Raw genomic sequence first — 17,918 nt, 5'->3', positions numbered from 1 at the left:
TGTATGCTAATTAGGTGTCCGCCCTATGACAATTGCGTAATTACACTTCTCCATGTGACTTTTACGAATACAGGGATGAACAATGTGACGCCAGGAGTCAGTGACTGAGAGCTCTATGTACTATTTACAGAAGAAAACAAAAAGTAGCTGCTGGCCTGGCCAGCAGGTACTTTGTAAATCCCCCCCCCCCCCCCCAAAAAAATATATATATATATATATATATATATATATATATATATATATATATATATATATATATATATATATATATATATATATATATATATATATATATATATATATAGCAGCATTCTGGAAACGCAAAGAATTTCACAAGGGAGTAAGTCATCCTCATGGGTCTTATCTTTGTTATGAAAGAAAATTCATATTGATCTAAGTCAGATGGTCCTCATGTGACACTCCACAGCCCTAAGAATGATTATATTATATGCATATGAGCGGCCTAGTTTTCTCCTACAGAAGCGACAATCTTTGTACCTCTGTTCAGAAAGCAGCTTATTTGATTATTATACGCATTAACACAACCAGTTACATCCTTCATTCATTACTTGAATCACATGGGGTATGCACTACTGCTCCAGCCAGAGTGAGGAGTCCTAAGGCTGACATTGCTACTAATTCCAATGAACGGGAAACTCAAATGCTCTCCGCCCACTGATGTCACTGCTGGAACGCAAGAAAACAGAGCTTTTCTGGCTAAAAGAAAAAAAGACAGTAGCATGATAGTATGTCAGAAAACATATATACCCCACTAGGAAAGCAACAGGTGAGGTAGACTTGTGTCATTTGCAGTGAGCGGGACAAAAAAAAAAAAAATTCCAAACTGGCCAATATATGTATGTGCTGCTGTATATATGTATTTTTCTCTGATCCAAATGCTCACCCTAGCATAACTAATTACACAAGAGGCATGTCATGAGCATGGAAACATTATCTGTGGACGCACAATAGATTTCTTTTTAGGATCCACTGCTTTCTACGCAGAATGAAACTGTCCTTCAATGGAAATGAAAGTACACATTTCACAGGCTAAGAGTGGCTTCAAATTCCCCCCAAAAAAACAACAGTATAAAAGACCCTCTAGCTTCTGTGGAACTGCACATCCCAACATGCACTGCCATAGTCTGCTAAAACTGTGCCAGGGCATGCTGGGATGTGCAGTTCCACAGAAGCTGGAGGACAGCATGTTGATTATCCCTGACAAAGGGGACCACTTTTGATCATGGCTGCCCAAAAATCTAAGTAAAATAGGGAATTCTGTAACTATAGGAGAGTATTTTGCAGGAGGACCTTCAAGCTAAAGCCTGTATGTTATTTAATCAGGAGAAAAGCAGAGATTGGAGCTCTGTTCAAGGTCAGGGCATGGTGCTGCGTAGAGACATCACTGTATAAACAGTGCTGTCCACCCACTTTTGTTAGAAGAGAAAGAGATGGCAATCTATTGGAACACTGAAAGCAAAAAAGTAAAACTTGGAACAATGGTGACAGGTTATTAAATGAGGGGAGAGATATATTTGTGTTACTGAAGTGGTCATGAGAAAGTGCAGAGCAAAGAATCCAAAAGGCAGGAGTCTGTGGCAGCTGCTGTACACCAACCTCGCACTTCATGAAGAGCTTTTGCAAGCCTGTTGCCTAGATGATGGGTATGGGCTTCCAAATACCAATCAGTACTACTGTGTACCAATCTATAATAGAAAGTAAGTGCACCATGATTGGTCATTGCTCTACTATAGTCTTACACTCCTCTAATGCATCAGTCACCAGCTAGGTTCCAAAGTATCTTACAGAACATAGTTCATCAACCATACTCCATCTAGTAAGTAAGTAAATATAATTATATATATATATATATATATATATATATATATATATATATATATATATATATATATATATATATATATATATATATATATATATATATATATATATATATATATATATATACACACACACATACATATATAGCTCAAAAAAATAAAGGGAACACTTAAACAACACAATGTAACTCCAAGTCAATCACACTTCTGTGTAATCAAACTGTTCACTTAGGAAGCAACACTGATTGACAATTTCACATGCTGTTGTGCAAATGGAATAGACAACAGGTGGAAATTATAGGCAATTAGCAAGACACCCCCAATAAAGGAGTTATTCTGCAGGTGGTGACCACATACAACTTCTCAGCTCCTATGCTTTCTGGCTGATGTTTTGGTCACTTTTGAAAGCTGGCGGTGCTTTCACTCTAGTGGTAGCATGAGACGGAGTCTACAACCCACACAAGTGGCTCAGGTAGTGCAGTTCATCCAGGATGGCACATCAATGCGAGCTGTGGCAAGAAGGTTTGCTGTGTGTCAGCGTAGTGTCCAGAGCATGGAGGCGCTACCAGGAGACAGGCCAGTACATCAGAAGACGTGGAGGAGGCCGTAGGAGGGCCACAACCCAGCAGGACCGCTACCTCCGCCTTTGTGCAAGGAGGAACAGGAGGAGCACTGCCAGAGCCCTGCAAAATGACCTCCAGCAAGCCACAAATGTGCATGTGTCTACTCAAACGATCAGAAACAGACTCCATGAGGGTGGTATGAGGGCCCGACGTCCACAGGTGGGGGTTGTGCTTACAGCCCAACACCGTGCAGGACGTTTGGCATTTGCCAGAGAACACCAAGATTGGCAAATTCGCCACTGGCGCCCTGTGCTCTTCACAGATGAAAGCAGGTTCTCACTGAGCACATGTGACAGACGTGACAGAGTCTGGAGACACCAATGAGAACATTCTGCTGCCTGCAACATCCTCCAGCATGACCGGTTTGGCAGTGGGTCAGTAATGGTGTGGGGTGGCATTTCTTTGGGGGGCCGCACAGCCCTCCATGTGCTCGCCAGAGGTAGCCTGACTGCCATTAGGTACCAAGATGAGATCCTCAGACCCCTTGTGAGACCATATGCTGGTGCGGTTAGCCCTGGGTTTCTCCTAATGCAAGACAATGCTAGACCTCATGTGGCTGGAGTGTGTCAGCAGTTCCTGCAAGACGAAGGCATTGATGCTATGGACTGGCCCGCCCGTTCCCCAGACCCGAATCCAATTGATCACATCTGGGACATCATGTCTCGCTCCATCCACCAACGCCACGTTGCACCACAGACTGTCCAGGAGTTGGCAGAAGCTTTAATCCAGGTCTGGGAGGAGATCCCTCAGGAGACCATCCGCCACCTCATCAGGAGCATGCCCAGGCGTTGTAGGGAGGTCATACAGGCACGTGGAGGCCACACACACACACTACTGAGCCTCATTTTGACTTGTTTTAAGGACATTACATCAAAGTTGGATCAGCCTGTAGTGTGTTTTTCCACTTTAATTTTGAGTGCGACTCCAAATCCAGACCTCCATGGGTTAATACATTTGATTTCCATTGATAATTTTTGTGTTATTTTGTTGTCAGCACATTCAACTATGTAAAGAAAAAAGTATTTAATAAGAATATTTCATTCATTCAGATCTAGGATGTGTTATTTTAGTGTTCCCTTCATTTTTTTTTGAGAATATATATATATATATATATATATATATATATATACACACACACACACACACACACACACAAACAGAAAAGTTCAGCACTCACCATAGCAAGCTCACTTATCCTCACAGCATCAATATATAAATGATGGGGGTTTAGTTAGTGAATTGGCCAATGCACAGAAGCCTGCAAACCGCTCGCCAAGGTACCCCACCTTCATGCAGTCCCTACACTATCACAAAGTATCAAAAATTAAAACCTGGCAACTGTATCACACATAATATACTGCACACATGCCCACTAGGTTTAATGTGTATCTGCCATGCATCTTATAATCATATACATACACACACACACATACAAAGAATACTGTACCCATGCAACTCCTTATCAGAATTTTGCTACCACCTGTCTATAGAGGGCAGGTAAAACACGTGTTATCACCTAGCATGCAAGGATAAACTCTTAGAAATTTATTTCTACTTTGCAGGTTTCTGTAGATGGGCACCAAAGTCTAGTGACGCCAAATCGATCAGTGCACAGATTGATAGGACTAGTTCATTGCAGAGTACCTAGCGTGACAATACTGGTCAGGTACTAACATTAGCTGCCAGTAAACATACAGGTTTCCACAATGTTTCTTAAAGATAGTTTGTTTTTTTATTGTTTTAGGTGAATCATTTTTACATCCAACAAGTCTGAGTAAAACATCAGCAAACACTGATTTTCAATTACATTTCTTTAAACCTAAAGGCCCCCATCCACTAGTGCAATATGACCAATTTTTATCAGATTCATCCATCCCATGTAATTTTCCTCCGATCCAAGGCACGTTCCCGTGCTCCTCGGATCGGGGTCGCAAATCGTCATGGCTGCCATGAATATTTGCAGGAATGAATAGCAAGACTCCCGGGAAGGTCGGGGTAAAATCAGATCAGACTTTCATTTCAGGCAGGTCTCACTAGTGGATGGGGGCCTTAAGAGTTCATTGGCTCACAAAATGCAATCTGCACTACTGGCTGTGATCTATCAGATGTTGGCTTGGATACATTCAGACTATGGGATTTATCTCTGCTTCACAGTATGTTTGAGCACAACATTTAAAAAGATAATACAGTGGTTCCCAAACCTGAAGCTGTGGAATTCTGCTGTGCGGCGGGACACTTGTAGGGGTGTCACAGGATGGTGGTCCAGGAACAAATTAATTTATGGTCAAAGTGATAGGCAAAACCAGTGCTGGTGGCCGTCAATCATAGGTGGACAACCCTGTCTATCACCACACGACTGAACAAAATATTGACAGGTACGCACAATTAACCGTATTTCTCAATGTAGTGTTTGGCCTTAAAGGTGCCACGCAAATAAAAAAAAAAAAAAAAAAGGGAAAAGGCTTTTTAGGGTGACATGATTCAAGAAAGTTTGGGATCCACTGGGGTAATGGTTTTAATGATAACACCATTTACATTTCAGGCATTAAGATACGTCTGCCCTTGTCCAATCATCGTAATTCTGCCTTGTAAGATCCATGTCTTCCCCTCAGGTATGGATTGTATGAGATAGATTATTCTAACCAGGTTGCTGAAAATAATTACACAAGCTGTCCCAAGTCCCCCCCCAAAAAAAAACAGTGCCCTCTGGATATTAAAGCAGAATGTGAGGTTTTATATAGAGTTGTATTACAGGTAAGATGAAAGACTCACTTTCTTTAATCTATAGCTTTCGAGGAAACAGACTGCTTAAGTAATTTTGTTCTTGCTATAGGCCCAACTAAAAGGAGGCACTGGAAGTTCTGAGATCTTCTATCTGATCTACAGATGTGTCCTCTCACATCCTAGGAAGAATATAAATATATATTTCACACACACACACACACACACACACACACATAGCCCATCCCAAATAAATCCTGATCACAGCATGTCAGCAATGTATTCCAGTATATCATATCAGCTACACAGCATCAGCAGCTGTGCGACACAGAGCAATTACAATAATGGTTCTCAACCGCAACCCTCAATAGTACCCCCAATAGGTTATGTTTAAAGCATTTCAGCCTGTGCAAATAGGTGGGATAAATAGCTTAAGTCACCTGTGCATGATTAAGTAATCCACATGACCTGTTGGGGGTACTGGAGGACTGGAATGGAGAACCCCTGGTCTAGAGGATAATTTTTCCATGTAAAATGCAGAAAATTTGTTTGTAAATCCAACATTTCTACATATTCAGTTAATCTCTTTAATTAGATACAACTGGATTCATAGAAAGCATTATTTCAGTCTTTAAGCACTCTCCAAATTCCGGTATATATTTTTTAAAATGACAAAGTACAACAGGTAACAATTCCTACTAGAATAAGGAACAGAGCAGGTGCTTACACACGCATACATAAAGATTAGGATAAGTGAAGCTTACCGTGATAACAGCCTTGCTGAGACAGATGGATCCTCTGCAGCCATATTCAGTTTCATCCTCCGATTTATAGTAGCTCAAGGTGTTGTTTTTCAGAACAACCCATCTATCCTGCCATCCATGTATATAGTTGGTCCACTACACAAAAAAATGAAATAAAAAAGGTAGATAAAAATCAGTGAAGTTTGCACACAAGAACAATGATCAACAGATAAGCGGAAGGAAAAGACACGCTAAGCTGCATGTATTCAACAAGTCAGAAAGCGATCGTAGCCACGAGTCAGCCATCTTCATAAATGCAGCGTCTCTAAACAGCTGGGGACACACAGTCACATTTTTGAATGATTGCCCAATTGCCGATGGATAAGAAAGAGAAAAATCACGTGCACGCACTACTGCGCACTCCCACAGGCCATTTGTCACATCTTCAAAGTTGCTGCACATGCAGCCCAAGCTGAAGATGTCGCCGATGACCCCATACATTTGGATGCAGCGGGGGCAAAATATATTGTGTGGTCCTTCAGATTGTGCAATGTGTACAGGCCACACAATATATCATCACATAGCATCTACCATCAGCTGGGTACACAGGTCATCTAACATGTACCCCAGCTTAAGTACTGCACATAAACGGTTACTGAAAGTCATCTTCTCAAGGCTGCCACCCATCTCTTAACACACCACCCTCTGCAATAACAAACCTTTAAGGGGGAAATTCGATTGGCATTTGTGCAGATCTCCTGTCTAAAGTGACAGGAGATTGCAGGGGCGATATTCAATTCGTGCCATTTATCAAGCTCATTAGTGTCAGATTTAGCGGTGTAAAGCAGCAAACCCAGACTAAACTAATGGGCGCGATCGCAAAAAGTGCCGTTCAGGTGCCTACAAAAAGTCACCTTTGCACATTTTCAGCATGTCAGTAGAGCGGGCTGCAAGCACAAAATGCGTCTCCCCTCAACTCAGCACTTCCGAACGGAGCAACAATTGAATTCCCCCCCTACATAACCACAACTTTTCCCCTCTAGAACATAAGTTATTGTGAGCAGTGCTCTCTATAACTGAGGTAGCTATGTGATCTGCAGTTTAAAGATAATTTTAACCAAAAGGGCAATCACTAATTGGAGATGTTCCCAGTTAATATAGCCCCCAAACATCTCATTAACCTCTCTGCTGTTTTAGTACAACAGGGATTACAACAGTATTGTGATAAATCTAATGGTGTGTACACACGGTGAAATTTTTTCTTACGATTGATTATATAGTCAAAATCGTAAGAAAAGGTAGTGCAGATCGCAAGGTGAAAGTCACCTTGCGATCCCGATTCAATGCCGATGCACGGTCGGCATCGCAAGAATAGAGATAGTCAAAATTGACTTGCCTGCACAGTCTCGCTCTATAGAAGAGATAGTCAAAATTGTCATTTAGCCAAAATCGCAAGCACATAACGAGTGTGCTTGCGATACTGACTATGTGCCGACCTAGCCCCTATCGCATAGAGAGTGTCGGGCATAGGCCGAATATCACCGTGTGTATGGGCCATAGGAACTCCAGACCCTCAGAATTTTCAGTCTAGGGGGAATATTTACTTAAGTGCAGGTTTTTAGAAGTAGATATGTTACCACTAACAACCAGATTCTAGAAGGTGCTAGATAAATAAGTAGAATCTGAATTGGTTGCTATGGGCAACATCTCCCCTTCTAAAAACCCACACTTCATACAGCTTTCAGAAAGCACACTTTCAGTCAGCCACTCAGCAGTAATTAGCACATACAAAAATACATGCTCTTCCACTGCTAGAAGACATTCAGAGATGAGCAAAAAAGGAGGTAGGTGAAGTAGTGTGATATTCAACTGATATATATCACGCCTGATCTCCCATCTAAAGCAACGGGAGAACGCGGAGCGATTCAGTTGTCCCCCGTTATTACGCCCATCGTAGTCGGATGTAGCCACGTAAAGCATCTAAACCAAAACTAAAAAAATAGTTGCAATCTCAAAAAGTCCCGTTTGGGCGCCCAAAAGGTCACTTTTCACACGTTAGCTTGCCACCCCTGGGGGTGCAAGCTAAAATTATGATATCGCGCCCGTCGATAGAAACAATTCAATAGCTGCCAGCTGGTTCGAACGGGGGCAGGAAGAATTGAATATCGCCTGATGTGTACAAACACAAAGGGCGAGATTCAATTGTTTTTGCGGGTCCCCGCACGCACCGGCAGCTATTCAAATGTTGCTGGCAACGGGCACGAGAACTTAATTTCAGCTCACTACCCCCGGGGGTAGCAAGCTAAAATAAGCAAAAAGTGACCCATCTGGGCACCCAAATGGTACTTTTTGCATTGTGCCTATTCGTTTGGTCCTGCCGCTTTACGCGGCTAAACCTGACTAATATGGGCGCAATAAAGGGGAACAATTGATTATAGCACCGCAATCTGCAATCACTTTAATAGCACCCAGTCTCACGTCTAAACAATTGAATTCCCCCCAAAGAGTCACATGTCTTACTATAAGCTTTCCTTTGGTCCAACAACGTACCTTGTTTTTTTGATAATGATCTAATTAAAAATGGTTTAACAAATTAGTAATAGTTTCTTCTGTAGATTGCTATCAAACAAGCAACATTGTTCCATTCTGGCTACATCCTCTGAAGCACAAAGTAGATGCCTCCGGGATATAACTAGTCATTTCGGATGGAACCATGTATCCTCTAAGACTTTGGACCATATCACCAACAGACTAACACTGCCATTCATCAGCTGTAGAGCGTATACTATGTTCCAACAATACCAGATCTTCCTCAGTCTGGAGAATGGAGAAGTATTTTCTGAGGTACAGTATTATCTCCCTTTAGTGCTTTTTGTTTATAATGGATTAAAAGCAAACCATTAAGGCGGGGGGGGGGGGTATTGCAATTTCCATAAGAATAATGACCATGCGCGTACCCACAGGTCGCTAGCGACAGTCTCAGATGTTCTGTACATGCAAAAAGATCTGAGGCTGTCGCTAGCGATGCCATGCAGCCGAATGTAGCATGGTCCCCGCTCTACCCCCACTCGTCGCTGTCTGTATCAGCCAGCGTATATGCACTTGCACATGCCGCTGCACACAGGTGCAGTGAAAGGGGTTTACCCCAATATAAATGGGTTTCGAATGTATTCAGTACTGAACATGCAGTGTAAAAGGGCTCTGAACTGGGTTGGAACGGTGTTCATAAATCCAGGTACAGCACAGTTTTTGTTGGGAAGGGGGTAGGAATTGGACAAATCTAAGCTCATGACCGGGAAAGCAACCCGGCTGAAGTTCGAGTGTAGCAAAAGCAAGCCTGTAGCCAAAAACGTAAAATAGAAATCCAATAAAAGCCTTCAGAAGAAAAAGGCTGCTGAACACACAAAAAAAAAATAATAATAAATAAATTATATATATATATATATATATATATATATATATATATATATATATATATATATATATATATATATATATATATATATATATATATATATATATTAAAAGAAAAAACACGGGAGAGATGGAAGTTGAGTAAACATGTCCAGCATTATTGGGCAAGTAATCAGGTGGAATAGATTAGGAGGCACCAGCCAGGAAGGAAGTGACCACTTCCTGGGGATCCTCACCTACCACTGTTATACACAAATATCCTGCAAAATACATCAAATTCACTGTTCCGCAGACCTGTAACACTGCAATTAGCTCATAATGCACAGATTGTACAGTACATTACACACTAGAACTAAACCACAACAATGCCAGTCGCTGAAAAGGAAATTAATGTGAGAAATCATTTCCAACTCACTGTGCAAAGGTCACTTGAACAAGCTTATGCTAGCTAGCCAGGGCAGGTCTTACAAAACTGACTTTACTAATCAACGTCAGTATTCCTGGACAGTTGGTAAACAGTCAACAGGATATACAAAACTAGACCTGGGTGCTTAGGTGATATTACTGCAACTCCCTTGCAGAAATTAGTCAATGAAATGCTCAATCTCTGCCACGATCTGACAGGATTGCATTAGCTGAGGTGTACAAAATTCTAACACAATGTTCAGATAGGGTAACTGCTGTGTAATGAGGAGCTTCTATTACAGACACACCCAAGTGAAGAAATTCCTAAGACTTCTAATAGGACGTTTGATTATTTCCAACTGTAGAAGGGGAAGGCGACAAAAGCATGTGACCCACTACATTCTTTACACACACACTTATTACTAAACAGAGTGAAATAACTTGCAACCAACAGTAACACAAAATAAAATCAGAAACATAAATAAAAGGGGAGGGGAAAAATAAAAAAACATTAGTTCTGTTAAGATTAAAGCATACTGTATATAAGCATCCATTGTCCATACACCAACAGAAGATATATCCTGCCCTGTATATATTGCTCTGCTGAATGATACTACATCAATGACTGCAAGATGTTTGTACTTGGAACGTGATTCTTTAATAACAGCTAGACTGTGATAGATACAGAGACAGGACACACTTGTTACTTTGCAACAACTTCATCCACTTTGGTACAAAACGGGATGACATTGGCTGTTTCATTATTTACATCGGGGAGACCAAAAACAAGGACATCACTGTCACACAGTATGGGACAGCCAAGTAACTAACTTATTTTTTTGTACCAGATACAATATTTGCCAACACAGTAACTACACATTATTATATATCTATCAGCACAGAGAATTCAGATATAAATAGAACCACTAAGACCATGTGGAATAAATTGGGTACAAGACAAGTATTATTGTAGGTGATGTGGTCCAAGGCAATAAGTGGGAGCATATCCCTTGGCTATTGGGCAAGCCTTCACCTCAGTAGCACTGTACAGATACAGAGGAGGACAAGTCCCGCACCAGTGAGGTGCAGTAATGGGACCAGCAAATATGTTATATATGTTATATATATATATATATACACACACACACAGACAACCAGTCACTCCCGTCATGCCCTGTCATACAGATGCTGGAAGTGCATGCTGGGACTTGCAGTCCTCCGGCACTCAGGCATCTGTAGAGTCACAGGTTCCTCCACCTGGATAAGCGCCTGAGGAAACCCTTCACGTCCCTGTAAATGAGAATCAACTCCCATCAGCGGACCCACCTTAGAGAGGACTCCGCAGAGCTCCACGGGTGGCCCGGGCTCGGTCTCCAGGTCTTCCTCTGAGCCCGAGGAGTTCCAGCTCTGGTTATCCGACATCAGCGGGAGCCCGAGACTCCACACGTCACCTACCGCTACGGGAGAGCTCTTCGTCCGCCGAGACCTATTGCTGCTGCTGCTACCGCGCTGCGCCCACTCCTGAGTCCAGACAGTTCCCGGATGTAAATAAACACAAACGACGGGATCGCAGCAGCCAAGTACCCAGCTCACACAGCAGCCATGTTATTCTGTCGACGTCACTAGCCTGTGTGCAAGGCGTCTATCAGGGGTGCTGGCATATTTACACATTGCCACGCCCACCCAGTCACTGTGAGCTATAGTAATGTCACGAGTCTCCGCCCACGGATCGAACGTCTGAATCAGTATGTGTTCCGGCCGGGAAGGTGGACAGGTGCGGCCATATTGTGTACTGGCACCATTCCCACCTCAGACAGAAACCTTACGTTGCCAGTGTCCTGTGGGGTTTCAAGTGGAAAACTGCCATATGTCATGTTTGCAGCACTAATACACATAATAAGACTAAGTAAATATTTCTATCTATCTATATATAGTATATAGATAAAAGGTATTCTATTGATCACGATTGATTGGGGGGCTATTCAATTAGCGAGCCACGGCTTATCAGGGATTTTGTGTCACCTGCCTCAGGGAGGCGAGGTAAAATTCTTGAAAACAACCCCATTTTTGCCCGCAACTGGGTCTGTTTCTACCAAAAACACCCAGGTTTAACTGCCCTGTGTGGTTACAGGTGAAAACATTGTTTTCTCATACGTCCTAGAGCAGGGGTGGCCAACCAGTCAGAGATAAAGAGCCCAAAAATCTTGTTAGGTACGTCAAAGAGCCGACATCAAGCCGACGGCGCGTGTGAAAAAATGGGATGTGACCTTGTGCCTGCTAGGCCACACCCCATGGTATAAAATACAATGGAATTGCCAGATCCACATAAAATACATTTTAAAGCCATAATAAACATAGAATACATTGAAAAAGACACCTCCATATAAAATAATAAAAAAATCAAGATCCACATAAAATATATTGAAAAAGCCATATTCACATAATATACTTCAGCTCCTCCATGTGTCACTGCAGCCAGCTCCCCCATGTGTCAATGTGTCACTCCAGCCAGCACCCTCCTGCGTCACTCCTGCCAGCACCCTCCTGTGTCTCTCCAGCCAGCACCCTCCTGTATCACTCCAGTCAGCTCCCCCATTATGTCTCTACTGCCAGGATCCCTCTGTGTCACTACAGCCAGCTCCCCCTTGTGTCACTCCAGCCCACCCTCATATGTCACTACAGCCCAGTATCTGGCTCGCCAGGTTTCAGTCGCCGTAGTGCTGCTGTGTGTCTGGTTGGTGTGCACCAGTTTCATACCGTCCAACATTTTACACAGAAAAATCGGTACAAATCCGGGAAAGGGGCGTGGCCGCGTGTAAAGGGGGCGTGGCCACGCCCCTTTTCCTATACTTTCAATGGAAGTTTGGAGAGGCAAAAATCGGTACAGACCATGAAAAAAAGGTACTGTACCTATTAAAAAGGTACAGTTGGAGGGTATGCAGTTTCCAGAATCTGTTGTGGTCAGGTGACTGAGTGTCGGGAGCCACATTTGAATAAAGAAAGCCACATGCGGCTCAAGAGCCACAGGTTGGCCACGGCTGTCCTAGAGGATGCTGCGGTCACCATTAGAACCATGGGGTATAGACGGGATCCGCAGGAGACATGGGCACTTTAAGACTTTCAAAGGTTGTGAACTGGCTCCTCCCTCTATGCCCCTCCTCCAGACTCCAGGTTTAGAATTGTGCCCAGTGAGACTGGACGCACTACAGGGGAGCTCTACTGAGTTTCTCTGAAAAATACTTATGTTAGGTTTTTTATTTTCAGGGAGGCTGCTGGCAACAGTCTCCCTACTTCGTGGGACTTAGGGAAGAGAAGTATGACCAACTTCTAGTGAGTTCAATGGCTCTGCTTCTGGCTGACAGGACACCATTAGCTCCCGAGGGTGCTGATCGCTGGGTACGCCTAGATGCTCACTCACACAGCCTGCCGTCACCCCCTAACAGAGCCAGAAGTCAGAAGACAGGTGAGTAGCAGAAGAAAAGAAGACTTCTTCAGTGACGGCATTCTGAGGTACCGCGCAGCGAACGGAACGCTGCGTGCCATGCTCCCACACACACACAGCACTGCAGGGTGCAGGGTGTGGGGGGTGGGGTGGGGGGGCGCCCTGGGCAGCAAACATCCTCAATTTCCACTGGCAAGAGGGAACATTAGTGCCAAGGCACTGTCCTAACCCCCACCAGTATAATTATTTATTAAAATAAGCGGGACAGAAGCGCGCCATTAAGGGGCGGAGCTTCTTCCTCACAGCTCACTCTCAGCTCGGCGCCATTCCCTCTCCACAGGGCTGCAGAGACGCTGGTCCTTCCTCACACTGCTGACAAGTATCAGGGTGCAAAACGGGGAGGGGCACAGTATAATTTGGTGCAATATATTTGATATTTAAAGCTCTACAGGTCTGGGGCATTTTTTAGTGTTTTCAGACCCGTTAATTTTGCGCTGGGTTGTGAGCTGGCAAATCCCCTCTGTGTCTCTCTGACAGACTTTACTGTGGGTCTGTCCCCTATATGCCCGGTGTGTCTGGGGGTGTTTGGTACACGTGTGTCGACATGTCTGAGGCTGAGTGCTCTTCCCAGGAGGAGGCTGTATTAGGGACACAAACGGCTGTGGGGGTGACCCTGTCGGCACCGCCGACTCCTGATTGGGTAAATGTTTTGAATGCTTTGACTGCTAATGTGGCTCTTATTAGTAAGAGATTAGATAAGTCTGAGTCTCAGACCCAGGCATGGAAGAAATCTGTGGAGGATGTGTTATTAAAAGTCCAGGACCCCTCGGGGTCACAAAAACGTACTTTTGCCCAGTTGGCAGACACTGATACCGACACGGACACTGATTCCAGTGTCGACTATAGTGATTCCAGATTAGATCCAAAATTGGCAAAGAGCATTCAGTACATGATTGTGGCGGTTAAAGATGTATTACATATCACTGAGGATCCTGCTGTTCCTGATAAAAGGGCCTGTATGTATAAGGAAAAGAAACCTGAGATAACGTTTCCTCCCTTTCATGAACTGAACACTCTATTTGAAAAAGTCTGGGAAAGCCCTGACAGAAAGTTTCAGATTCCCAAAAAGATTCCGGTGGCTTATCCGTTTCCCTCTGAGGATAGGGAAAAGTGGGAGTCACCCCCCCCCCCCCCCCCCCTGTAGACAAGGTCCTATCATGTTTGTCTAAAAAGGTGGCTCTCCCGTCACCTGACACGGCAGCCCTTAAGGACCCTGCGGATCGTAAGCAAGAAACTACGTTAAAATCCGTTTATGCGACCACAGGTAAGCTACTCAGACCTGTCATTGCATCTGCGTGGGTGAGTAGTGCTATCGAAAAGTGGGCAGATAACTTGTCATCTGATGTAGATACCCTAGATAGGGATAGCATCCTCTTGACGCTGGGTTATATCAAGGACACTGCAGCGTACCTAAAGGAAACTGCGAGAGATATTGGCCTTTTGGGATCAAAAGCCAATGCCATGGCAGTCTCAGCTAGGCGAGCATTGTGGATTCACCAATGGAATGCTGATGCTGACTCCAAGAAAAATATGGAATCTCTACCATATAAAGGTGGTGCCTTGTTTGGTGACGGCCTCGTTGATTTGGTATCTACGGCTACCGCGGGTAAGTCATCCTTTTTGCCTTATGTTCCTCCACAATAAAAGAAAACACACCACTATCAAATGCAGTCCTTTCAACCCAATAAATACAGAAAAGGGCGAGGTTCTTCCTTCCTTGCTACTAAAGGAAGGGGAAGAGGTAAAAGATCACCAGCCTTGTCGGGTTCCCAGGAGCAGAAGTTCTCCCCGGCTTCTGCCAATTCCACTGCATGAAGCTGGGGCTCCTCTGCGGGAGTCCGCACCAGTGGGGGCACGTCTTAAACTATTCAGTCAGTTCTGGTTTCGTTCGGACCTGGAACCATGGGTTTTACAAATAGTATCCCAAGGGTACAAACTGGAGTTTCAAGACGTTCCCCCTAGCCGATTTTTAAAATCGGCCTTACCAGCTTCTCTTCCGGACAGGGAGGTAGTATACGACACAATACAAAAGTTGTGTAAAAATCAGGTCATTGTCATGGTTCCCCCGTCACAACAGGGAGAAGGCTTTTATTCAAGCCTGTTCGTGGTCCCGAAGCCGGACGGCTCGGTCAGACCAATCCTAAACCTAAAAAAAAAAAAAAATTAAATTCAAGATGGAGTCTCTCCAAGCAGTAATCTCCAGTCTGGAGAAAGGGGATTTTATGGTGTCGGTGGACATAAAGGATGCCTACTTACATGTTCCCATTTATCCTCCGCATCAGGCTTACCTGAGGTTTGCAATTCAGGATTGTCATTACCAATTTCAGACGTTGCCGTTTGGTCTGTCCACGGCTCTGAGGATTTTCACCAAAGTGATGGCGGAAATGATGGTTCTCCTTCGCAAGCAAGGAGTCACGATTATCCCGTACTTGGACGATCTCCTGATAAAGGCGAGATCCAGGGACCAGTTGGTGCAAAACATTGCACTCTGCATGACAGTTCTTCAACAACATGGTTGGCTCCTAAACTTGCCAAAATCACAGTTGATTCCGACGATGCGGTTGTCGTTTTTGTGAATTATACTGGACACAGAACTACAGAGTTTTTCTTCCGGTGGAAAAGGCTCTAGAACTTCAGAGTCTGGTCAAACAAATTCTGAAACCAGCAAGAGTGTCAATCCATCAATGCACTCGGTTGCTGGGGAAGATGGTAGCGGTCTACGAGGCCATTCAGTTTGGCAGATTCCATGCCAGAGTGTTTCAGTGGGCCCTGTTGGACAAGTGGTCCGGATCCCACCTGCACATGCACCGAAGGATAATCCTGTCTTCCAAGACCAGAATCTCACTCCTGTGGTGGCTGCACAGCTCTCACCTTCTAGAGGGGCGCAGGTTCGGGATCGAGGACTGGATCCTGGTAACCACGGATGCAAGTCTCCGAGGCTGGGGAGCAGTCACACAGGGGGAAAACTTCCAAGGAAGATGCTCAAGACAGGAAACTTGTCTCCACATAAACGTTCTGGAGTTAAGGGCCATTTAAAACGGCCTTCTACAAGCGGAACATATTCTTCGCAATCTGCCCGTACTGATCCAGTCGGACAATGTAACAGCAGTAGCGTACATACACCGCCAGGGCGGAACAAAAAGCAGAGCGGCAATGGCAAAAGCCACAAAGGTTCTCCGCTGGGCGGAAAAGCATACAAGCGCTCTGTCAACGATCTTCATTCCAGGAGTGGACAACTGGGAAGCAGACTTCCTCAGCAGACACGATCTCCATTCAGGAGAGTGGGGCCTCCATCAAGAGGTCTTCACAGAAGTGACAAGTCATTGGGGAATTCCTCAAATAGACATGATGGCATTGCGTCTCAACAAGAAGCTTCAGAGATATTGTTCCAGGTCAAGGGACCCTCAAGCAATAGCAGTGGATGCACTGGTGACACCATGGGTGTTTCAGTCGGTGTATGTATTCCCTCCACTTCCTCTCATTCCAAAAGTTCTAAAGATCATAAGAAGAACAAAGATTCAAGCGATCCTCATTGTCCCAGACTGGCCAAGGAGGGCTTGGTATCCAGATCTTCAGGAATTACTCATAGGAGATCCCTGGCCTCTTCATCTACGAGAGGACCTGTTACAGCAGGGGCCGTGCATGTATCAAGACTTACCGCGGCTACGTTTGACGGCATGGCGGTTGAACGCCAAATTCTAGCCCGAAAGTGTATTCCCAGTGAAGTCATTCCTACACTTATTCAGGCCAGGAAAGGAGTAACGTCTAAACATTACCACCGTATTTGGAGAAAATATGTTTCTTGGTGTGAATCCAAGAAGGCTCCTGCGGAAGAATTTCAGCTAGGACGTTTTCTCCATTTTCTACAAGCAGGTGTGGATGTGGGCCTAAAGTTGGGCTCAATTAAGGTACAGATTTCAGCCTTATCGGTTTTCTTTCAAAAACAATTGGCCTCCCTTCCAGAAGTTCAGACTTTTGTAAAAGGTGTGTTGCACATCCAACCTCCATTTGTGCCCCCAGTGGCACCATGGGATCTTAACATGGTGTTGCAGTTCCTTCAATCACATTCGTTTGAACCTTTACAGAAGGTGGGGTTGAAATTCCTCACTTGGAAAGTGGTCATTCTGTTGGCCTTGGCATCCGCAAGGCGGGTGTCTGAGTTAGCGGCCTTGTCTCACAAGAGCCCTTATTTGATCTTCCATGAAGATAGAGCAGAGTTGAGGACTCGTCAGCAATTTCTGCCGAAGGTGGTTTCCTCTTTCCACATGAACCAACCTATTGTGGTACCTGTGGCTACTGACGCTTTCGCTGAGTCAAAGTCTCTGGATGTGGTCAGAGCTTTGAAGATTTATGTCGCCAGAACGGCTCAGATTAGGAAAACAGAGGTTCTGTTTGTCCTGTATGCTCCCAACAAGCTTGGGTGGCCTGCTTCCAAGCAGACCATTGCACGCTGGATCTGTGGTACGATTCAGCGTGCTCATTCCACGGCAGGATTGCCGTTACCGAAATCGGTGAAGGCACATTCTACTAGAAAGGTGGGCTCGTCCTGGGCGGCAGCCTGGGGGGATCTCGGCGTTACAGCTTTGCCGCGCAGCTACTTGGTCGGGATCAAACACTTTTGCTAAGTTTTACAAGTTTGATACCTTAGCCGATGATGACCTCAAGTTTG

The 17,918-nt window shown here is 44.4% G+C and overlaps 1 protein-coding gene across 3 annotated transcripts in view; it reads right to left on the bottom strand.

The window, feature by feature from the left end:
* The window catches only part of CERT1 (ceramide transporter 1), a 298,892-nt gene extending 287,493 nt beyond the window's left edge, over nucleotides 1-11,399 (bottom strand). For 2 of the 3 annotated variants that reach the window (XM_063963825.1, XM_063963826.1), the window contains exons 1-2: nucleotides 11,074-11,399; nucleotides 5,950-6,084 (exon numbers count right to left, since the gene is read on the bottom strand). In XM_063963825.1, coding sequence (XP_063819895.1) covers nucleotides 5,950-6,084; nucleotides 11,074-11,169 — 231 coding nt within the window. In that variant the 5' untranslated portion in view covers nucleotides 11,170-11,399. Of the gene's footprint in view, nucleotides 1-5,949; nucleotides 6,085-10,284; nucleotides 10,360-11,073 lie in introns of those variants that run through there. The other variant, XM_063963827.1, reaches the window with a different exon arrangement.
* Nucleotides 11,400-17,918: the final 6,519 nt, after the last annotated feature.

Source organism: Pseudophryne corroboree, chromosome 1 (assembly GCF_028390025.1).
Source record: "Pseudophryne corroboree isolate aPseCor3 chromosome 1, aPseCor3.hap2, whole genome shotgun sequence".
Classification (NCBI taxonomy): domain Eukaryota; kingdom Metazoa; phylum Chordata; class Amphibia; order Anura; family Myobatrachidae; genus Pseudophryne; species Pseudophryne corroboree.
This window is presented reverse-complemented; position numbering and strand designations above follow the sequence as displayed.